The 25195-nt window shown below is 40.3% G+C and overlaps 1 protein-coding gene across 1 annotated transcript; it reads right to left on the bottom strand.

The window, feature by feature from the left end:
• Positions 1–9015: 9015 nt before the first annotated feature.
• On the bottom strand, positions 9016–24724 carry LOC120541258 (glutathione S-transferase theta-1-like). The gene is made up of 6 exons (XM_039772731.1): positions 24663–24724; positions 22256–22452; positions 17525–17612; positions 15038–15188; positions 11142–11318; positions 9016–9851 (listed from the first exon to the last, which is right to left on the bottom strand). The coding sequence occupies exons 2-6, from the start codon at positions 22365–22367 to the stop codon at positions 9651–9653; spliced, it is 729 nt and encodes a 242-aa protein (XP_039628665.1). The 5' UTR covers positions 22368–22452; positions 24663–24724; the 3' UTR covers positions 9016–9650.
• Between the last annotated feature and the right edge of the window lie 471 nt (positions 24725–25195).

Here is a 25195-nt window from a genome sequence, read left to right as displayed (position 1 = left end):
AAATGAAATAAGATTAAAGCCATAAACTGAATTTTTCTTTAAGCAAGGACTTTACTTTTTGTGTGAACTGTTTTACTTCACATTTTTATTCAAGTCTGTGGAATCATTTTATCTGTGCCACACTATTACCAGAATCCCATGAAGCAAACTAAAGCTCCAGAACTTTGGTATTTTTTTTTTTGGAAACACAACCACAAATACTGTCATCATCATAATGGATAAAATCTTTCAGATCTGTATATTTTGCAAAATCCCACTCACATCTATTTCAGGTTCAAGGCCGACATTAGCACATGAAAACGTGAAACAGCGAGGGCTGCAGCCCTGAGTGATTTCTCACCGGTGTCATTTGAGGTGGTCTCACTTAGTGCCATGGCAGCAGAGGAGGGTGTTCTGTAATCCAAAAGCCTCAAATGTGAGTCCTGCTGCCTCTGTCTCAAGGAAGACGAGCAGATAACTGTGGGGCAATGCAATGAACAAATTCCTGAGCTGAGACGGGTGCATTCACTTTTCCAATGGCAGCAAGAAGTGCAAAGCAGAAACCAACTTTGGAAGAGACACCAATCTAGGAGAGTGTCAGGAATGGGTTAGTGATTAAAAAAAAAATTCCTTTTGTTTTAGTAGCTTATTCGTTTTTTATTTCTATCTTGCTTTGTCTCATTATTATTATGTAGTAATGTTAATAGTACCAAGTGTTCAGAGTGGGGCAGCATGGTGGCGCAGTGGGTAGCGCTGCTGCCTCGCAGTTAGGAGACGCTTAAGGGTTCGCTTCCCGGGTCATCCCTGTGTGGAGTTTGCATGTTCTCCCCGTGTCTGCGTGGGTTTCCTCCCACAGTCCAAAGACATGCAGGTTAGGTGGATTGGCGATTCTAAATTGGCCCTAGTGTGTGCTTGGTGTGTGTGTGTCCTGTAGTGGCCTGGCGCCCTGCTCAGGGTTTGTTTCCTGCCCTGCAGGAGCTGGGATTGGCTCCAGCAGAGACCAGCAGTGACCCTGTAGTTAGGATATAGTGGGTTGGATAATGGATGGATGGATGTGTTCAGAGTGAAATTCTTAGTTGAATGACAGACCAACATGCCACATGTCACCACTTCTCCAGACCCTTGATAAGCCCGAGTATCTAATATAAAACAAATCAGCTTACCTGATATATTCCTTCCTCTCTGTCTATAGTTGTGTCTCCAGTTCCAGAGGAGAAAATAAAACCAAAAAAAAAACAAAACTAATATACTGTAGTTAGCTAGTCTGGAAATGTAAAGGTTTGCTTGCAACTTCTACTTAACAGTGATATGCTAAGACTACAAGAATGGAAGTCATATAACATGTACGTTTTTCCAAAGACATGCAGGTTAGGTGCCTTGGCGATCCTAAATTTTCCCTAGTGTGTGTGCCCTGTGGTGGGTTGGCACCATGCCTGGGGTTTGTTCCTGCCTTGCACCCTGGCTCCAGCAGACCCCCATGACCCTGTGTTAGGATATAGCGGCTTGGACGATGACTGACTGACTGTTTTTCCTCCAGTGTTATGCGTGCCATTATTTTTGCCTTTTCAGCAGTTATGGGTGCCTTGCCTTTAAATTTCTGGAGGCCTAAGCTGTAAACCACCAAAGCAAATATTAAAGGTGAGTGAGAAACAAAAGCAGAATGACTAAGATGGCAGCGGACTTGATTCTTTCTCCCATATAACTTACAATGCAACCTAGGCTGGATGTTTATATATATATATATATATATATATAACATATATTGTATATATGTGTTATGTATGTGCCTGATGGACCATTGATATTATTTTTGAGTGGTAGAGGTGAAGCACTAGGCACAATTGTGATGAAAATAAAACAAAGGTCCATTAACAGGAAATCCTTTACCCACATCAATAATTTAAGTTTGCAAAGGCAGAACCAAAAGTCAGTGATAAGCGCAGTCACGCACATACCGTACTTGAAAAAGGGAGGAACGAGCTGCCATAAAAAAAATCAAGAACTGGGCGGTCATCCTTCAGCACAACACAAATGGTGCAGCCACTGTACAAGGAGACATGGGTCACATTTTAAACTTTACTGTTAATCCTTTATTCCGAGATGTTCAGTAATTCTAAAGTGTCATGGGTGGAACAGCAGCATAGTGGCTCTGCCATTGCTTCACACATCCAGCCTCACCTGTTTGGAGTTTGCACATTTTACTCATATCTGCGTGCCTCCTTTTGGCACCAAGTTGTGAGTGTGTTTGCCCTGCAATGTACTGGCACCCTGCTCAGGACTGTCTCTTGCTTATGCCCATGCTACTGGGGTTGACATGGCCCCTCCAAACTCTAATTAAGCAGGTTTGACAGTGTTGCCATGTTGCTAAATATCTTTCTTCAGTGTCATAGCTCCCCACCCATTTTCCTATGACTCCAATAATTCTTCTTAAATCGATAGATTTAATTCTTCACATGTATTGATCATTTATGAAGTATTTCTTTTTCACACAAATAGCAGCCAATATCTCTGAATCTCAGCCCATGCGAGTTACTGTAGCCTGCTGGTTTCCAAACGTGTGACCCCGAGGTGGGTAAACTTTGCATGGAAGGGTGTTTTTAAAAAAAAAACATTTTACTGCTGACCAAAGAGCCGTGGTTCATCATAATGAAAGAATTTGGGCAGTGGAAAAAAAAAACAAAGGCATTGCTGGAGTAAGTAAACAAGGTTTAGCAGACAATGAGGTAAAGCAATAATGTGAAATTGTGAGGGGGCATTGGTAATAATGATGTCATGTTGTGCAAATGTGTGTAGAAGAAACGGGCGGCGAGTGTTCTTTAAAGGCCACCGATTCTGTGAAACTCACAATTTAAACAACTAATTGGGACTTAAGTGTCTTTACATTGAGCGATTCCTTAGCATGAGGCTTAATGCCAGTCTGATATACAGACACACGTACATCTGAGTGCATACCCATACACACACACGTTAGTCAAGAGATTTACTGAAAGTCAAACCTAAAGACATCAGTTCAACCCAAACCCATCTGTACCCGTGGCAGCTTGTACTTGTACGTTAACTATAACTACACCCAGTTTACATTTCCTCATGCTGTGCAAGTTTCTTTTTACTTAATATTTAATAAATTCCTAGTCCTCAGGAAAGGATAGATGATTTTTCCACAAGGATTTTATTTGCAACAATATGAGAGTCATGTGTTGACATTCTGGCCCAGTGACTCACTGGATTTAGAAATACCTTTCACATGAATTTAATCCCGCAACCTAGAGATGTACATGTTGGGGTGAATGTGCCCTGCAGACCGGTGCCCCGTCTAGACTTGCTTCTTGCATGGCGCCTCTTGCCCTCTGTATGCCTGTAATAGAAGAAATGGGTGGATATGAAGAAAAAAGAACTAAATATAAAATTGATCACACATAGCCCCTTTCAACACAAGCAGTCTGAAGCAATCGGGGGTGAAGAAAATGGAAACTGTACAAAATCTACAAGTGGGGGGGGGACCGCTTTCAAGGTGAAATCGAACAAAATACTTTTACAATAGATGAGTTCGCCAATGCTTTTCAATTGAATACTTTGAAATTTTAAAACTGTGTATAGCGCAATCTGTTCAAGGTATCTAAGACAGAAATTGAATTGTCTTGACAGATTTTCTTGAAGAATAAGTGTGCCACTTTTCAACAAGATTAGTTCACTGGGGGTCGAATTGTTGCATGCCGGCAGACTTGGGCTACCACAATAGGTGCTTTATGCAATATACATTATATGCATGCCAACGCACCTAAAAAGGAAACAGTAAATGATTAAACAGCAGACTTTCATTTGAAATCTACACTTCTCTCATTTAACTGGTGTACTTTCATTTAAAAAACACACACTGCACCTTGCCTTATGTCCCTGGCACGCCAATTATCTGCTCTTGTTTTATCAATAGTCAAACGGCTGGTTTCTGGCGTATGGTAAAGAACTTCATGCAAATGATGCTACACAGCTATCCTGATTTGTCTGTAGGCTGTACCTACCTTTTTAAGATTTCCACTTTATGACATTGTTACACAGTGAACACTTCATCAAGCTTTTTAAAGCCTTATCTGGAGTAGATCCACACTTCAATAGTCGCTGTGCTGCGCTTTCTTTCTAATGACAGGCATATCTGTTTTCGTACATAAAGAGACACTTCCACTTTTTTAAGCGTCAAGTCTGAGCCGCGCCAACATGAATTTGCGCCTCTCACTATCTCGCAAGAATTTAATGACCCACATGTTAAGCAGCCACACATTAAATTTAATGAAGTATTGTACAGGATACTTTCCATTAAAATGCATAAAGATTACACTTTCTACTATAATGTTTTGTTAGTTTCTCCAATTTTATTATCGCGGCTGTAAGATAAATTCTTCTGCTCGTAACTGCAGGGTACCATCAATATTTTCTTAAACGCGTTATGACCACAGGTGTCCAGGAATTGTTCCTTTCTTGCATCCTGTGTTGCTGGGTTTGGCTCCTGCTCCCCTGTAACCCTGCTCAGACTACGTTATCGTATATCTCAGCCCCAGCGGCTTTGTAATCCTTACATGTCCCATGGCCATTCAAGCATGAACCCAAATATTTCTGTAAAGGGCTCTTGTTTGTCTTCTAGATTTAGTCACTTGTCTTGTTGTGGTTGTCCTTGGAAAAGAATCTCAGATCTTTGTTTAAATAAAGACGTCTTTCCCATGGCCTGCAGCTCCTCCTTCGCTGCAACTTTTATTATTAAATGACAATCTTATGAAGAGTTTAAAAACAAATGAAACACATACATGGTGTTGATGCTAGTGCAACTGAATCTAAGCCTGCAAAGTCAGATGCTTTGGAAACGAAGAACAATTGTCATTGATTGTTGGTGAGGAATTTGCACAATTTCCCAATTTCTATGATACTTTTCCTCCCAGGTCCTCAAGAGTATAAATTTTCAGGGATGGGTCCTACCGGTGGACATTGCTTCCCAGAGTAAACTTCAGCTCCCCAAGGCCCTGAAATGAATTACACCAGTTTAATAATAAATGGATGGCACATAGTATTGCCACCCTACATACCCCACCGAGTTCAGTCTAGAGTTCCTGGCCCTGCTCCGCTGGGCTCATGTGGCTGCTGGCTTTCTTAAAAGGTAATTATTTATCAGAGGTTGGACTCACTTTGGTGACACAGTTCGTTAACAGCATATTATCTGATAAAAATCACTCTCCGTTTCTGGTCTGCTGTTTTAGTCACAAGGCCATAGACTTGGTGTTGCACCAAAGGTGAGGTGGCAACGCTAAGCTCTGTGACACATCCAGCTGCAAATTTGGCTGTTTAAGGCCCCATTAAGATCGTTGTGATAATAAATCACTGTTTAGCATAAGAAATTAAATCTGTCATCCAAGGAATCTGGATAGAAATCTGCCAAGGCGCTTCCGCTTAACTCCACGATTGTTTTTCTATGCTTGCTTCAGTGGCTTCAGGATGATACGGATTATTTGTTATTTGAGTCATCAGTTAAGTGCATGTGAAAAATGAACCTCCCTCTGGTAAAGGAATGATGGACTTCACTTTGAGGAGTAAATGAACAATTTAGTATAACAACAACAACATTTATTTCTATAGCACATTTTCATACAAATAATGTAGCTCAAAGTGCTTTTCATGATGAAGAAAATAAAAATAAAAGACAAAATAAATAAGAATTAAAATCAGAGAACACTAATTAACATAGAATAAAAGTAAGGTCCGATGGCCAGGGAGGACAGAAAAAACAAAAAAAACAAAAAAAAACACTCCAGACAGCTGGAGAAAACTCTGGGAAGGTTTCTTGCCCAGAATGGAAGCCCCAGGCGGACAGACTGGCATCCCGACTGTGAGAGAGAAGGTGGTTCCTTACCCAGACAGGAGGCCCCAGGTGGATGGATAGGCGTCCCGACCGGGTATAATTAAGATACACCCCCTGGCTGGCATACAAGGGAAGGACAGGAAAGAACTGTCACAAAGGGCTCTTTATTTCCCCAGGAAGCTCAATGGCAGCAGCCCTCGATGTCAATGCCTGTTTGGACACCAGCAGGGAATGCTGGGAATTGTAGTCTGCAAGCACAGCCTGGCTGGGGTCCGCAGGTGCTGCAAGAGGACGCTGCAGGAAGTTACACACCCTAATATTTGGGACTTGTGTAGGACCAGAAGCGCTTCCAACGGGCAAACCCTGGGCACCAGAAGTACTCAATAAAAGGGGCTGCCCTGCCTTGTCCAGGTGAATCAGGGCTGGGAAGGGAACAACAACAACATTTATTTATATAGCACATTTTCATGCAACTGCGGTGGGTTGGTGCCCTGCCCGGGATTGGTTCTGTGTTGGCTGGGATTTGCTCCAGTAGACCCCCGTGATCCTGTGCAGAATCAATGGGTTGGAAAATGAATGGATGGATGGATTTTCATACAAATAATGTAGCTCAAAGTGCTTTACATGATGAAGAATGAGAAAAAAAAGACAAAGTAAGAATGAAATCAGAGAACACTAATTAACATAGAATAAAAGTAAAGTCCGATGGCCAGGGAGGACAGAAAAAACAAAAAAAAAAACCTCCAGACAGCTGGAGAAAAAAAAAAATCTGCAGGGGTTCATAGGACACAAGACCACCCAGCCCCCTGTAGGCATTCTACCTAACATCAATGATCAGTCCTCATTGTATTCAGGGTTCTCATGGAAAGATGACGGTCATGTGGATTTCTGGTCTTTAATCCATTAATGATCAATGTAGGGACATCATGGAAAAAGAACAGAAGAGACAGTAGGGATTAGTACAGATTTTGGAGGCACCATGAATAATAGTGATGATTAATTGAATATGCAGAGCATCAGGATTAAATTAAAATGAAGTTATGAGAAAGCCATGTTAAAGTAATGTGTTTTCAGCAGTGTTTTAAAGTGCACCACCGTATCAGCCTGATGAATTCCTACTGGCAGGCTATTCCAGATTTGAGGTGCATAACAGCAGAAGGCCGTCTCACCATTTCCTTTAAGTTTTGTTCTTGGAATTCTAAGCAGACACTTATTTGAAGATCTAAGGTTACGATTTAGAGTGTAAGATGTAAGACATTCCGATATATAAGATGGAGCAGATTATTTAAGGCTTTGTAAACCATAAGCAGGATTTTAAAGTCAATTTTTAAAGTATAGCAGGTTGAGTGTCCCTCATAGACCATTTACTATTGCATTTCATATGTAGTGCAAATTTTATTAGAATTAAAGACAAATTGAGCAAAAGTGGAAGTAAAATACATGTATTTAATAGATGTATGGAGATATCTACCTGGACAATCGTACATGTTCTAGGTAAGGAAAATACAATTTGAATTGACAACTGATATAAACAGTGCAAAAATAAATAAATATAAAAACAGCACTGCACATCAAACAGCCACTTTACACTCGCACACATCCTCTTCTGACCACTGGTAGTCTATTAAAGGGCCATGCAGAGTTGGAGCCGAAGCTCACAGCATCCAGGATGTAGCAGGATGGAGGCCACCACACACATTCATTCTTGGTTAAGTTACGTAGAAGCAGCACATCTCTTTAGGTTAACTCAAGTACAGGCAGCGATTAAGTTGGTTGTCCAGCTCAATGTAGAAGGCAGCAACGCAAAAATACAGAAACTGAGCATTACATAATGGAAGAGCAAAGCTACTGGGATTTAGTCAACACCTGAAAAGGTCCGTCTTCATTTCTTTTTAAAAACTGGCGGACTCTGCTTTTCTTAATGTTAAAGGTTGACCTTGTTCTTTCATAGGCCGTGTCACTCATGGCCAACCCTTGAAATGTTGTGCTCATTTAAAAAACAAAACAATAATCACAACAGGAAGGTGTACTTGTAAGCAAGTTTTTTTTACCTTAAAGTAGCCTCTTGTGGTTTATGTGTGCAGTTTTAAGGCAAAGGGCTGCCAGTTTATTTCACTCCCAATACCATCCAGTCCTGGAAAACTGGAATTATTATGAGATATAATGAAGTACTGTATTTTCTTCCTTTCTTGTTTATCATGTCAACATATTATATGTTGGTCAGTCAGGCAAGTAAGCACTTCACTGGTCACAATTCCTTACTATTTCTACAACTACTAATACTGAATCAAAGTGCCATGCAAACCACATCACTACCCCTCAGTTGTGACCTTCAGCTACATCCACCAGAGCTGGCACACTGCAAATAAGACAATATTTGCACTACAAAGTATCTATAAGGCACACTGAGGTATTAGTCACTATAGTAAGGCAGATCTGAAGACCCATGAATTCTCAGGTGTCTAGCTAGTGCCGTCCTACAGTTGATAGCAGGCAGTCATAATCTAGTGGGACAATGTCCTGGGGTACACAGGCCCTGGTGGTCCATTGGTAGCCAAGAACGACAGTCCTAAGGCTTTCACTGTGAAGGTTGTCTCATTATGTTGGGGAAACACTAGATCAGGGGTTGCCAACTCCTGTCCTGGGGGCCCAATGGCAGCAGGTTTTCATTCGAACCCTTTTCCTAATCAGTTTTCACTGCTAATTAACTCCTTTTCTCTTCATTTTCATAGCCGTGTTTTTAAGGATTCAGTCCTCTGAATTGATTTGTTTCTTCATTAAACGGCAGCCAAATAGAAATGAGATGTGAAATGAGCCAACAGACAACCAGCTAAACTGGAATGTCAAACTCCAGCCAGTTTCACTCCAACCAGTTTCTTAAAGAGAAGCCAATTCTTGCTGTTCATTAAAGACGTTATTGAATATCAGGACTTGTTGCTGCTCTCATTGTGCCACAGCAGACTGTTGATTTTCTGTTTCTTCTAAGACCTCCGTCAAGGTGTGTTAGTGACCTGAGCAGACCAACATGACTGAGACCTTCACCTTGCTTTATTTTCAGGTGAGCTGCTCATGTTTCGTGTCTCATTATTGTTTGGCTGCTCATTAAGGAAAAAGAAATAACTAAGGGATCTGAGTCACGTCAATTAAAACGAAGGCCAAACAAGTGAATCAGCAGCAGAAACGGCTCACTAATGAAGAAGATGGGTAGAATGAAAACCTGCAGCCACTGCGGCCCACCAAGATCAGGGCTGGACACCCCTGGTCTAGATACTTTGAGTTATCTTGTGCTTTCCCTTCCTCTTATGCAAAGGTTCCTCAAGGACATTAGCAGGAAACAGTTTGAACTTCCTACAAGCATAAGCAAACTATATGAAGCTGGCTTCTGAACTATGACCTCCGCACCTTGTGACCACAACTAGCAAATAGAAAAACGGAAACTGTAAGGTGAACTGTATTTCCATTTAATAAACATCTAATGGTACTGAAATGTAAATCAGTTACATAACAAAAGGTCAGATAAGGGCTGGGAACATGACAGTGCTCACAAAGCTGGGAAAGGTGCTATATGAATAAAATGTATTATTATTATTACACACAAAAGCAATGTGCTTTGAAATGTTACACATACATGCCTTGATTAGCAGTCACATTTTCTTATATGAAATGCTAGATTTAAGGTCTCGATTTGCTACATACATTTCAATTTGGCGTCCATATTTATGCATCATCTTGCAGTACATTAAAATGCAAGCTTGGAGGACTACATAACATGTCTAAGGGCAGCTCCATTATACACTTAACAGAAATCCAGTGCCCAAAGTAAGACCACTTAGCTTGAAACTCCACAGAGTTTTTCACAAAATGCTATCAGGTGACTCGGACGTTGAATAGGGGGCTGCAGGTCCTTGAAGGAGAAGATTACTCTGTGAATGTCTTCAAACAGCTGCCTTCCCAAATGGTCCACAACTCTTCTTTTCCACTCATTTAATCGAGGGCGCTTCACTAGGACATCTCGACCAGCTCCTAGAGGCTACCACATTAACAGACATAATAAAAATTGATTCAAAGTGAGGGCCGGACAGAAACCATTTATCACATTTAAAGAGTTGGTTACAACCTGCGAAGTTAGTTGTGCTCCACCCGAGATCTGAAAGTTACCTGTTGAGACTCGATATGCATTCATATGCAGTGTTATTGACTGTTTACATTATATTTAATTTATTTTCTGCATTTAACAAATTAGCCCTCTATAGGGTGGTCCAGGTCTAATTATGCAATTTTCATTACGCTATAACTTAAGTTTATTACATAGAAAATCACCTGAAAAATCCTGGACCATCGAGAAGTGTGCGAACTGGCGACATGAAGAATCGTCTTCGCATCGAACTGGAATTGTCCTCGCATAAATCAAAGTCATCCAGACAATTTGGATCTGTATAATTAGATCTGGACCACCCTGTATTATCAGAATCTGATTTTTCCTTTACACACTTGCAATGACTGCACTACTTCCACCTAGTGGCCTGGAGGAGCTGTTAAGGCCTCCTCTGCCAGACTCCCAACACCGTTTTTTCTTGCTTGTGTCCCCTCAGAATTTCCCTTACATTGACGGCTATTACTAGCTCAAGGCCCTGACCCTCTGAAGTCTACATCCTCACGAGGGGAGGATGGCCACAAAGCCGGGGCTCTAAGTCAAAAGACAGCTTACCCAGCGGCACTAAAGGAGAACTCCCTTGGCACAGTGGCAGAGAAACCTGCCCTGTAATCTAAAGGCCCAGTGGCTGAAAGAGGGCATGGCACCTTGAGCAAATGTACCGGATGGAGAGTGTCAGGCATTTTGGCATTTAGAAACCCAACTGGCCAATTAGCCAACAGAATTCTTCTTGAACACAAATGTGCGGAAATGCTGTTCTCTAATCTAAAGGCCTTCTGCTTCACATCCAAAGAGGATGAGCTGATGATAGGGGTGGACTGCCCCAAAATAAATTCCTGAGCAGTGACAACTTGTCATACCACCCCGGCGAAGGCACTGCCACATTGAGGGGTTAAGATTCCCTCCTGCATAGTCTTCTTGTGCTCTTTGGTATCAAATGGTGTCCTGCTATACCCTACCCTGTAACAGACCTTAAATGAGCCACCTGATTCTGACAGTTCATTCACACATTTAACATAATTTGTCCAGCACATCACTTTTTATGGCTTCATTTTGTAGGTGGCACAGTACGACAGGGCATGTTTGGTGCTTGTATCTTTAATAAAGCAATACCAAAAAAGCAAGACTTTAAAACAAAAACCAGGACCTCAAACCTTCTCTCCTTACCTGCATGAGCTCACAGATGGCCATAATGTCTGCGATGGAGATGTCATCTGCACACAGAAACTTCTTATCCTTCAGAAACATGTTTTCTAGCAGGTCCAAGGTCTCATCCAGCTCTCTAAGCGCACGTGACAAAAGGACTTCTTTCACTGGCTGCCCAGTCAGCTTTGGCAGGAGGCCCTAAAAGTGAGGAAAGTTTCAGAAGTTATTACGGTGCACTGCGCACTACTTGAGCATTCCTAGTTTTCATCCTCTTTCTCTTTACGTTTATCATTCATTTGCTCAGAAGTTGATGTGCTTGCTACTTCCTGAGCAGCTCTTCTATTCTCCACCTTAGTGGCCCTCTCTCTTCTTTCATCTGCATCTTTTTGCGTTATTTAAAACTGATTAAGTCAGTTTTGCTTAATTTGTCACTTAAGCTGGCACTTAAGTCTTCAATCTTCCTGAAGAATGATTTAAGATATGAAGAGGTAGGGGAAGTGACGGCGAAGGTGGTAGGGATAAGAACGGCGCCCGTATGCATGTGCCTCACTGTCAAGAGTTGATTCTACAATAAAATAAAATAAAATAAAAGGAGGAATAACCTTGGAGGTCAATCATCACCGCGAATGCGGACAGTAGACATCACGTAGTATATGTGTACCAAATTTCAGGTCCATCGGTCAACTGGTTTGTGAGCTACAGGTGATTTAAAATCCTGGACAGACAAACAGACAGCCACAGTAGCGTATTATATAAGAAGACTAGCAGAATACCCGCGCTTCGCAGCGGAGAAGTAGTGTGTTAAAGAAGTTATGAAAATGAAAAGCAAACATTTTAAAAATAACGTAAGATGATTGTTAATGTAATTGTTTTGTCATTGATATTGAGTGTTGTTGTCATATCTATCTATTTATATATATATATATATATTTATATATATCTGTATATATCTATATCTGTATATATATATATATATATATATATCTATATATATCTATATATATATATCTATATATATATATATATATATATATATCTATATATAGCAAAATACCTGCGATTGGCAGCGGAGAAGTAAAAAGAAAAGGAAACATTTTAATAATAACGTAACATGATTGACAATGTAATTGTTTTGTCATTGTCATGAGTGTTGCTGGCATATATATATAAATCTATATATATATACACACATACATATATATACATACTGTATATATACATACTGTATATACACATATACATATCTACATATATACTGTATATACACATTTATATATACAAATCTACATATATATATCCACATATATATATATATTAGGTGGGACTCGATTAAAAAATTAATCCAATTAATTAGAGGCTGTGTAAGAATTAATCTTGATTAATCGTATGTAATCGCACACGTAAATTTGCCCCAAATCGCAAATGTTTTTTTTTTTTAATTTAAAAGTGTTTTAGTGGGCGACAGAATCAAATAATAGACATGTACATGAATATTGTAAACTGAAGCCGTTTTAATTTCTGAAAAAAAAAAGCCTTTAAACTGCATTTGAATTCAAAACAGAAACAAAAATATCATCCCTGGTTAAAATTGGGCAGACTTAAAAATAAAGTGGTAGTTTAAGTACTTTAAGTAGATTTTCAGAATAGTATTGTCTTTAAATAATAATAACCAAAATTTCAACATAAAGTGCAGTTTTTCTTCTTAAAAAAATAAGTCAGAAACATAAAAGGTAATTTGACCAACTTAATCTTTAAACTCTGAGTAACCTTAGCCAAAATTATTTTGTACATTAGGCTAAAACAGTGTGATCATTGAACATTTTGTAATTAGATGTAATTAGAATTACTAACGGTCACGGAAGTCCAATGATCCCCAGTAAGAGCCACAAAGTCTGCTTTCTGTAATGCATCTAATTTTGCTTGCTTTTCAGTGTGCACAAAACCATGCTTTTATCAAGGCTTTCGGGAAGTCGAAATGATCAGTCGTAAGAACGCGCTTTATTTCGACTCTAACATTTTTGTAGCTGTGATGTGTGCATCAGTGTAATGGATGTACCAGGAAATGATGCATTGACAAAAGTTCCCGTTTGCTTGGAATTGAAAGTGTGATTAAATGCGTTATTTTTTTAACGCGTTATGGAGTACATGCATCGAAGCTTCTCAGCTGTGCTTGTGCTAATAAAGGGAAACATTTTAAAAATAACGTAACATGATTCTGCGTTAACCGAATATTTTTTCATACGTCCCAAACCAAGGAGATGCGAAGGTAAAATGAATCAGTAGCGCGTACATACTCAGTGCATCCCTCTCGTGAATCGAACTCGAATGTCGGCATTAGAGGCTAAGACTCTACAATTGAGCCACAGCATGTGGCTTGTCTATGCGAGAGTATATACTGTAGATAGGGGTATATATATACATTTAAATATATACCCGCGTATCGCAGTGGAGAAGTAGAAGTTATGAAAAAGAAAAGGGAACATTTTAAAAATAACGTAACATGATTGTCAATATACAGTAATTGTTTTGTGAGTGTTATTGAATGTTGCTGTCATCAAGGATTTGATTATCATTATTTGTTTCAATCAGGGTCGATTTGTATGATGTGTTGTGTTCAAGTTACATTCCGTGTTTGTCAATCGTTGTAAAGATGACAGGTTTCATTCATCGATTCGTTTCTTACTGCATCAATAAACAGCTCGTCTTCTTCTTTATCTGAGACCTGACACACTGCATGCACGGGTTTTTTACACTGTCTTCCTTTAGCGGACATTGACTTTTTCCACCGTGTGCTTTGTTTCCACAGTAGCTGCATTTATGAATATGCTTATCAGACGCTTCATATTTTTTGCTGCCTTTTCAATTGTGTAATTCGGTTTTGTTCAGCTCTTTGGAACTGTTGCTTTTATCTGTGCACGCGCCAGTTCACGTGAGCCACTCGGTGTACTTGCATCGAAGGTTCCCAGCTGTGCTGGTGCCATCTCGTGCTATGTCCATAGCTTTATTTAATGTTACCTTAGTCCTGGCACTTAAAACTTTCTCTCGCAGTTTCGCTGAGTTTGTGTCAAACACCACCCTGACCATCTCATCTTCCTCTCCATAAGCACAGTCCTTCACCCGTGAATATTTACCCGTGGCAGTTTGCTATTGGATTGCCGCTGACGGACGGCCTTCTATGGGCAGGCACTAAATTACAAACGCCAGCGGCAGCCTGTCTATGAACTTAATTTAAAGTGTAGGTTTACATCGTGCTTTGTTTCAAGTAGCAGAACTCATGAATATGGTTGTATATGTCACTCGCTCGCTTCTTATTGTTTCGCTGCCTTCTCAATTATATAATGCATGTTTTCTTGAGCGCTTTTTTGAGGTCTTCCTGGTTTTCTATGTACTGCGTGATTACGTGGGAGGCGTGATGATGTCACACGAAACTCCGCCCCCACGGCGTTGAAGCTCATCTCCATTACAGTAAATGGAGAAAAACTGCTTCCAGTTATGACCATTACACGTAGAATTTCGATATAAAACCTGCCCAACTTTTGTAAGGAAGCTGTAAGGAATCAACCTGCCAAATTTCAGCCTTCCACCCACACGGGAAGTTGGAGAATTAGTGATGAGTCAGTGAGTGAGTGAGTGAGTGAGTGAGTGAGTGAGTGAGTGAGTGAGGGCTTTGCCTTTTATTAGTATAGATTAGCCGCAGCATGATGAATAGAACACTGAGGATGTGCAGTTAAGTCTTATTTGGTAAATTGGAAAAAGCCTATTTCAATGAAAAAGACTAAAAGTTTAGTCAAAACCCAATTTGTGTTTGTTGACAGCACTACCAACATCAATGAGCATTGAGTGAACGACGGTAATGGTCACTCTGAGGCTGTCCCAGCCTGTATTAAGCCACATTAAGTTACATGCACCCCACATACCTCAAGGTGGAAGACCTTCATTGCGTGCGGCCGTGTGTGAACATGCTGCCATGCAAGGTACTCGTCCACCTTTGCACGTCGTTGGATGTCTGCTGGATACCAGTGGTCTGCTGCTTTGCATCGGGCAGCTAAATACTTCATGATGGCAACACTTTGAAAGAAAAATGCAGATTACTTAGCATACCCATAGTGTCAGGACGCATTTGGAACATTCTGTTCTGTCCATTTACTGGACCCACTTAATAATAATAATAATACATTTTATTTATATAGCGCCTTTCCCATGCTCAAGGCGCTTCACAGAATCTTAGAAAAAAACAGCAGGGTATATGGAACTTTGGATACAAATGCTTTCCTGAATACAACAATGAAACAGATAACAAAGCATTAAATAGAATAAAGGACAATAAACCAGAGTAAAATACTAAATTCAATACTAAAAGAAAAACCTAACAAATAACCTAATTTGTGATAGACACACACATTTATCCTGAGCACCTGGACAGAGAGGTAAACTGAAAGAAAGAGCAGAATGTTAAGTTAAGTTAAAAGCTTTTCTGATCAGATGAGTTTGAAGTTGTTTTTTAACAGAATGAATGGAGTCGGTTGATCTGATTAATTTCAGATGTCACTCCAAAGTCTGGGTGCTATGGAGCTGAAGGCCCTGTCACCCATAGAGTGCAGGTTAGTGTGAGGCACAACAAGACTACCAGAATCAGAGGACCTTAGTAGGTGAACAGGATTATAGTGATGTAGAAGGTCACTGATGTAGTCTGGTGTGAGGCCATTTAAGGTTATTAATAGAATTTTATATTCAATCCTGTAAGACACAGGGAGCCAGTGAAGGTGAAGCAGGATGGGAGTGATGTGCTCGCTGTTGCTGGTTCGAGTCAGGACTCTTGCAGCTGATTTTTGAATCAACTGGAGCTGTGATAGAAGATTAGAAGGGGCACCTGAAAGCAGGGAATTACAGTAATTGATGCGGGATGTAATAAAAACAGGGACAAGTTTCTCAGCGTTAGAAAAGGAGAGGAAGGAGCGAACATGGGATATGTTACGGAGGTGAAAGAAAGAAAGTTTCTTAATATGGTTTATGTGAGCGGAATAAGAAAGGGAGGAATCAAAAATGACACCAAGATTCTTTGCATCAGAAGAAGGTCTGATGAGATCATCGTCAAGATTGACTTATTGCAATCAAGGATGGTGGGGGGCTGTCAGTATCAAATGCAAGGCAGGGACCAACCCCGGGTGAAATGCCAGATTTCTTCATAAGGCATACACACACACACACACACTTAAAAGTCATCATTCTTTATAGACTGCATGTCTTTGTGTAATCAGGATACAAGTTGTCAGGCCTGGGAACGGATATGAGACTAAGGAGAAGTAAGGAATGGCTATATTTCGGAGTATCTGAGACTAAACCAAATACAAACAGGGTCAGAAATGTTTAATTTGAGACGGTGGTTTTGGGTGGTATTGTTTAGTGTAGGATTTATTTTGTAAACCCACCTCATCGAGGACACAGCCTAAGAGAGGCAGGACCACCCACTCGTGTGGCTTTAGATGTTTGGGCAGAAGACACCATCCCACTACAAGGCCTTTCGCACACCAATGCTTAAAAACCCCGGGCAGAGTGCCAGCCCACCGCAGGGCACACACACACACACCCCAAGTACAAACTAGGGACAATTTTAGGTTCCCCAATGCACCTAACCTGTATGTCTTTGGACTGTGAGAGGAAACTCCTCCAATTATATCTCATTTCAATTGTGAATTTCAATTTGGATTAAAGGTTCAAAGCATTACAATTACAATACAATTTATTTTTGTATAGCCCCAAAATCACACAAGAAGTGCTGCAATGGGCTTTAACAGAGCCTGCCTCTTGACAGCCCCCCAGCCTCGACTCTCTAAGACGACAAGAAAAAAACTCCCAAAAAATAACCTTGCAGAGAAAAACTGGAAGAAACCTCAGGAAAGGCAGTTCAAAGAAAGACTCCTTTCCAGGTAGGTTGGGCGTGCAGTGGGTGTCAAAAAGAAAAAAGGGGGGTCAATACAATACAATACACAGAACAGAAGTAATCCTCAATACAAATAAAAATTGTACAAGTAGGGTGCAGAATTTAACAGATGATATCCCATAATATAATTTGGATTTGTTTAGCGGCCATCCAGCTGCCTCCCCCAATTGGCTATTCCACAGCTGAGACAGCGCTGGGCCAGCCAATCCGATGAAAGGACCCCTCTACCTGACGATTCCTGCAATCCTCCATTACTGTACAACATGGCAGTAAACAGTTGAACTAAATGTGATGAAAACGGACAGTATAAACACTGTAGAGTACAATGAAAGCCCTGGCTGCTCAAATGATTCATACAGATACAGACCAAACTGCCAGCGCCTTAGCCACTAGGGGTTACACTGCTTGCTGTGTTATAATGTGTCCAAGTAAATGTTGAGCTTCAACTTAAACAAAAAGTTACCTTTCAGTGAGAACAAAACCATCATCGACAATCACTGGGACCATCATCTTGGGATTTAGACTGGAAAATTGTTCCGTCCTGTTGTCACCTATCAGTGGCAGAGAAAATTAATGCTTGCCCATCATTAAGGAGATACACAAGATTAAAAAAAGAAGTGAGGATCCAATGCAGGAAATGCTGCTTTATGATGAAGTTTCTCCTAAAACCTCTTTTATGGGTATGCATGCCTGCTGCTAACATATTTAAACATTGTACTTACACATCCTTGCCTCACACTATGCACCAGACATAGGCTCAGGCAGAGGGAAAGGGTTTATTTCAGCCCAACAAGCAATAAGGAAGGAAAACACATGGGAGGAAAATAGCATACAACACATGTAGGTGGTTTTACCATGCAAGCACATTTATATACAGATTTACTCTTTTGATCCGCTTTATGATGTGATACTCACATTATTTCTTCCAATGAAGGTAACACCAAGTCATTGTTTTCACTACTTAGCAATATCACACCACCCCCGGACTATTCACCTTCTCACCATTACTCAACTGATTTTTGCAATTCCTTATGTCCTTTTTTAATGAAAAAATCCAGAGGATACACCAGTCTCTCGGTATGGATTCTTCCAGTATTTAATTTGAACTTCACCCATCTAATCACCCATTTTCTTCTTTTCAGCTTCCTATTTTCTCAGTCATCTCAGATCTCGTCTGTAAGTCTAAGCCATCCACCTGTCAACTGGACCCCCTCCTTACAGTTCTGGTCAAAGCCTGCCTCCCCTCTCTGGTCCCTCTTATCTCTGCTATAATCCACGCTTCTCTCATCACTGGTACTGTTCCTTCAACTTTTAGAACTGCTGCAATAACCCCAATTCTGAAAACACCTGGCACTGATCCGACTAATTTCAGTAATTTTCTTCCTATTTCTAATCTACCCTTCGTTTCCAAAATGCTTGAAAAAATACTGGCTATTCAACTTCATTATCTCAAAATAATCTGTATGAACAGTTCTAGTCTGGTTTTTGTCCCCTCCACAGTGCAGAAACGACACTTATAAAAATTACTAACGACCTCCTTATGGCAGCCGATTCTGGTTTAATTCCTATTCTCATCCTCCTTGATCTGAGTTGCAGCCTTCCACACTAATTGTCACACGACTCTTCTCAATAGATTATCTTCAATTGGCATTACCCACACTCCACTAGACTGGTTCAGATCCTACCTCTCAGGCCACACTCAGTTTGTTCAGCTTAAAACTTTCACATCCCAACCCACCGCTGTTACTTCAGGTGGGATCTGTCCTGGGGTCCCTCCTTTTCATTATTTACCTCCTTCACCCTCAGCAATATCTTTTGTAAATATAACATTAGCTTTCACTGTTTGACCTGGGTGTCATCAGCGTATCTCACTAGCAAACCTACTGTTTCGAAAATCAAGCTCTGGTTTCCATCAAATTTTCGTAGATTAAACAGCAACAAAACTGAGGTTCTTCTCATTGGTACAAAATCAACATTATCCAAAACTGATAATTTTTCATTTGTTATTGATAATTTCTCTGTCTCCCCTTCCCCACAGGTGTCATCCTTGACAGTACTTTATCTGCATATTTCCACCTGTGTAACGTTGATCGTATTCGCCCCTCCGTCACTCCCCACACCACTGCTATCCTTGTTCATAGCCTGGTCACTTCTCGTCTCGATTATTGCAATTCCCTTTTCTTTGATCTTTCTCGCAAATCTCTTTATAAGCTTCAACTAGTCCAGAATTCAGCTGCCCACCCGCATCATTACTAGAACCCCCTCTATTCACCATATCACTCGCGTCTTGCAGCAGCTTCACTGGCTTCCAGTTAAGTTCCATATTCAATTCAAAATTCTCCTACTAACTTTTAAGGCTCTCCACAACCTCGCCCCTCCATCTCTGTCTGACCTCCTCCAATGTTGCCATTCCCTTCCATACCCTAAGATCCTCTTCCTCCATTCATTTGAATGTCTTACCACCATGGCATTCAGTTGGTCTGCTCCCCAGTTCTGAAACTCACTACCATTTGATTCACTTTTCGAATCTAAACTTTGTGATGGACGTCCAGCAGCTCATCCCGGTTGACACCTCCAGGCAGCTAGATGGCGTCTTCCCTGCAGCATGGAGGTGCCTAGCACCAAGGTAGATGGAGTTAGGCTTCACAGCCCTGTTGGGTGCCGTGGGTGCCATCGTGTGACGCTGCAGGGAGACGCGGGGATTTTTATTTTCTCTGTAGCCCGGAAGTACTCCCAAGTCATGGGGACGGAAGAACAGAAGTACTTCCGTGCTGAAGAAAATATAAGGTCTTTATCCGACCCGGAAATGCTATTGAATCACATGGACAGAAGGACGGGAGCACCTCTGGGTCATGGACTATTTAAAAGAATGATTGAAACCCAGCAAGCTGAGCCGGAGTTAGGAGGGAGAGTGACGGAGCTGGTGGGAGAGGAGGATTGATTTAGTGTATTGTAATTATTGATTTATTGTGTATTGTGGTGGTGGAGGTGCTTGAAAAGCACATTATATCAAAGAAAGAAGAAATTAAAAATGTTTCTAGTGCTTTCACCTGGTGTCTGGACATTTTGTCTTTGGGGTTTGAGGAGCAACAGCGCCCTCTAGTGTCACAACTTAAAACTCATTTATTGAATACTGCTTTTTCTCTTTGACTACATTTGCTCTGTTGGATTTTAAATTTTGTATTTTAGTTTATAATGTTTGTTTTATCTATCCTTCGGTGTCCATGAGTGTTTAGAAAGGCACCTACAAATAAATAAAACCTATTATTATTGATTACTTCTTGCCTGAGGGCTGTGGCCCCATTACTCCCAACTCTCAGGTCATGTAGAGAGGCCTTTAAAAGCACACCTACAAGTCAAGCAAAAAAGTCTAGTGACAAATCGGTTCCTAGGGCACTCCACAGTTCCTTCTAGAATGTTCACATGGTCAACAAGCAGTAGGGCTCTAATATTTCTCTCTGAGGTTTTTAACACTTTTTGTTATGGACAGATAACACTTAATTTTTAACTCTTTGGAGCTCCCTGTTGATCTCTTCAATAGAAATTCCCTCCACATGCTAACTGCAGCCCCCTGTTCTCATCTCTCTTTTGCTACTTTCCATACTTCATACCAATTCATACACTTGACTGTCCTTTATTGTGGCCTCAAATTAGTTAAAAAAAAAAAAAAAAAACTTCAATTTAAGTTGGAGAACAAATCTACCAAAAAAGATTCACCCTTTGTGATCATGCTAGGGTCCAAATAAAACAGGATCTGGACAAGACCTCAGCGCGAGATCACAATGCAGTGATCTGTACTGGCCTGCATCTGTGACGTCTAATCTTCATGTGTAAGTAAGCACCTTGAAAGATCATGGCCATGTCACTAGTGGAAAACACTCCATTTAGTGACTTTGGCTCCTGAAGAATGCTAGAAGGGGTTAAGGTTCTTTTGTTACAAACACACAATTTCCAACATGTACAATACAAGTATGAATATGCTGTTATACAGCTGTTAACTCTTAACACCTTCAAGGAATGAAGTTTACCTGTGGCATGAAGTGTACACTTGTACAGCATCAGGGGCATCGCAAGGCCAGGAAGTCTCCATTACCTTCTGAAGTATAACTAATGATTTCATCCAATTTATTATGGTCTCCTTAAAACCTCAAAAATTGTAACCCAAATTACCACGTACATCCATTCCATCCATCCACCAACCTGCTATATCCTAACTACAGGGTCACACAGGTCTTCTGGAGCCAATCCCAGCCAACACAGGGTGCAAGGCAGGAAACAAATCCCGGGCAGGGCACCAGCCCACCGCAGGGCACACACACGGGACAATTTAAGATCACCAATCCACCTAACCTGCATGTCTTTGGGCTGTGGGAGGAAACCCACGCATACACGGGAAGAACATGCAAACTCCACGCAGGGTTACCACGTACATCATACATTTATTTTGTCTCTTTTTTCAGGTGAAATGTAAATAACAAAACAATGCCGCAATTCTTACATGTCAATAAGTGAAGAAAACACAACAGCCAAAAAGTATGAAGCGAGTGTAAAAGCAACGCAGGTCTTGAAGCCCAATGGTTTCCAAAAACATACAAGAAAATTCCACGTCAACTCCTCCTTATTTTTCCGATCCTTTGATAAGCATGATCACATCTGTATCAAATTAAGAAGCATCTGTTATGTGGCATGAGGGAGGAAAAAGCACAATCGGGAGATTGTTTTAACAATTTCAAGTTCCATCCAGCAATTGTAGGTATCACATTCCTAATGAGAATACAAGGCGGCGCTTTACAAGCACCACACTCCTTATTGACAAGAACCTAAGTCCCAGTCACGGGTAGGAAACTGAACTGGCAGCCATGCGATGTAAAGTCCAGCACCCCAGCCACTGGGCTACACTGCTCAGTTGCTGCAAAATTAAGCACTAAATACCAATAAAAATAGAAAATACTTCTGCCAATAACTGGCATTTTGAGAAGTCATTTTTAATTAGTTTTTGATGCGTTTAAATTAACGTTTCTTGTATACAAAAAACTGAAGCACAGAATGCGTCAGCAAGCAGCACCTTGTCAAATTACATTTATTGGTATTTATCTTTAAATCCTGCTTATGATGTAGTCCCCCCAATGGATCAGCTGCTTGAGAAAAATGACACCCTCAAGCCAGCTAAGCCTTCAGGAACTGTCAGCTTTACCTTTCAACAGGCTGATCTCCATGGTGGAGAACGGTACCTCCAGGGCCCTGAGGAAGAGTACGATGGCTCTGCAGGGCTGAGACAGAAGATCGCAGTAGACTTCCAAAGCCATGTTTCTCAGCTCAGTGATCACCACAACAGCTGCACAGAGGAAATCTCTCAAATTCCTTTAGGGTCAGCAGAGATGCTATGTACTTCTGTGAACAAAATTGTTATTTACTTAAAATCATTATATACAATACAAAAAAATGCTTACTAAAATCTCTTTTATGTCCCAGCTGGGATTTCAAATATTATGACATTTCTGCCAGAAACAGGAAAAACGGGCCTCTTAGAGGTTGTGTCTGCTTTGGAGGGAATATTTGCTGCAAATAAATTTTCCAAGGAAGTTCCTTTAAGCTGTAATATTAAGACAAAATACACACACACCAGAATAAGAACTTGCTCCCGTCAGTACTGTTGATAACAGTGACCTTAACCTTGAACTTTCTTTTTTTAAAGAGAAAACATGAACCCAGCTTTATATAAAAAAAAAAAAAGTTGTAAATTGTTACATTTTCCAATTTACCTCATTTTCCTATTTTCTTTATCTGTAGTAACATTTCATAAAGTTTAGCACATTAAGAATAAATTCAATCAATTAAATCCTGATCAATTATTTGTTGTCTGCTTTTATTCTATCGGTCAATTCCTCCTTTTCCAGAGAAGGGATGTGGAGAGCTCAAAATCAGCACCACAAAAACCACACTGGAAAGGATACCAGTCCATCACAAGGCCCAGTCTATATTCTCATCTAACTTGGATTAGTCCAACAACCAAACAACATATATGAACAGCAGAGTCTTTGCAATAAACCTATGTCAACATTTACAGAAATCAGCAAAGACTCAAAAGAAAAAGTTGTAAGACAGGACTGTTGTCTGCTGTGTCACTCTGCTGTCAACCATTCAGGACATAAAAGACATGTTAATACACAAGAGTAAAAATCTAAATTAAAAACCTGTGTCCAAAATGTTTTCTCTTTGTAAAGCTGGGGTTTTAGAAGTCAGATTTTGTAAGACAATAATCATCACCTCTACAGGGGAAACCCTACTAGAGCAATTTTGCTGAGAGTCAATAGGCTTCTATTTTTGCTCTGCTTCTTATTGTGTCAAGATTCGTTCAAACAAAGATGTTCATTTTGAGATGTCATGTTCATAAATTCACATCTTGATAAACAAACATAATTGTCATGATGCCAAATGGTGCTCAGGAATGTATTAACAAAGTAATTCAGTTGTGAGCTTGTTACAACAGCTTTCTCGAAATATAGTATAAATTGTCAAATGTGTTGGAGTAGAGCGTCTTATTGAGGGATAATAATAATTCATTACATTTATATAGTGCTTTTCTCACTACTCAAAGCGCTCTCGACACAGGGAGGACCCGGCAAGCAAACCCACAATCTCCTATCTGCAAAGCAGCAGCACTACCACTGCACCACCTGTGAGGACCAACATCATGCATAGGGGAAGGACTGGAGTGTGACACAGCCTTTTTGCTTTGTGCCCCCCCACCACCACCATAACTTATTGTCTATGGAGGAGAAACAAAAGCTTTAAAATTTGTCAAAATTTTTAATCTCCAGTTTTACAACGTTTTAGGGTCCCCCGATACTAAAACCTTCGCTATCTCAATGATGTGTGTGTGTCCGTCTGTGTGTCACAGTTTCTTAAGGACGATCTAAAGCTAAAACGGCTGGATGGAAAAATCCCAAACTCGAAACTTAAGCCTGTTATGAGATGATGATGTGATGGTTAGTGTTTGAGCGAAATCGTGCAAGAGAAAGAGGCACTCTAGAGGAACCCTCAAACAGCTCGTCAATTGCTATTACAAAGGCCTATTTTATGATTGGAAAGATCAGCATCAGAGCGGTAAATAATTACTGAAGTGTTACAGAGTAGTTTGGGTAACCCATTTCCTAGGGCACAAAGCCTACTGATGCTCAAGTCCAAATTGTTTTGTTATTATTTCACCCTCAGACTAAAAAACACTGGCCTTGCCAAAGACATGTATCATTTTCCCGGCCTATTCCAGGTTTCACAACTTCAATTTCCCTCTTCAAATGAATTATGGCTCATTTGATGCTCAGCCACGGACAAAGGCACACTGGTGATTTCGGATTCTGTGAAGATTCCTTTTTATCTTTTATTTCAACATTCCAACACCAGTGGCCATTAAAAATAGTCACCTGCTGTTACCCCAATTCTTTTTATGCATTTACCTTTTCTCCTACACAAACCCTGATTCACAGTACACACACTAGCATAGTACATAGTACACATACTAAGACAGACAAAATGTGCACAATTGCCTCTAATTTGTTTGCAATATTATTAAGTACAATTATTATGAAAAGTACAGTTACCTGCTTGAGTGCACCAAGGACATAAATTATAAAGCCACCTTAACCAACAACTGGGAGCAAAAAGGAGAAACAGGCATAACCTACTCCGACTCAGCAATGCCAAAAAAAAGAAACCAATTTTAGCTGACAAATGGGAAAAAAAGCCATGGAATACTATATTACAAAGTTAATAAAATATTTAACACCTTTTTAAAACATTTATAGCACCCATCACTGGAACCATTATTTTGTTGTCTACCTTTTGTGCCGGTCTGTAGTGGTGACTTAACAGGACAAAAGAAACATGACTGATGCAACAGCACCGTTTTAAGGATAAGATTAAAGCAGTCCAGGTGCAGGACATGAAAAGAGAAATATAAACAGAGATAGAGATCATTTTTTATAGACTGTGTTAAAGAATGAAACACAATGGACGAGGGCATTTAGACACCTCACATTTTAAATGATATCAACCTAAGGGCCGTAGCCTAATAGATTTGGCTCAAAAACTGTAAACTAAGGCACCATTCTAAAAATTAAAAATGAATATTGGG

This window comes from Polypterus senegalus, chromosome 12 (genome assembly GCF_016835505.1).
Source record: "Polypterus senegalus isolate Bchr_013 chromosome 12, ASM1683550v1, whole genome shotgun sequence".
Taxonomy (NCBI): domain Eukaryota; kingdom Metazoa; phylum Chordata; class Cladistia; order Polypteriformes; family Polypteridae; genus Polypterus; species Polypterus senegalus.
This window is presented reverse-complemented; position numbering and strand designations above follow the sequence as displayed.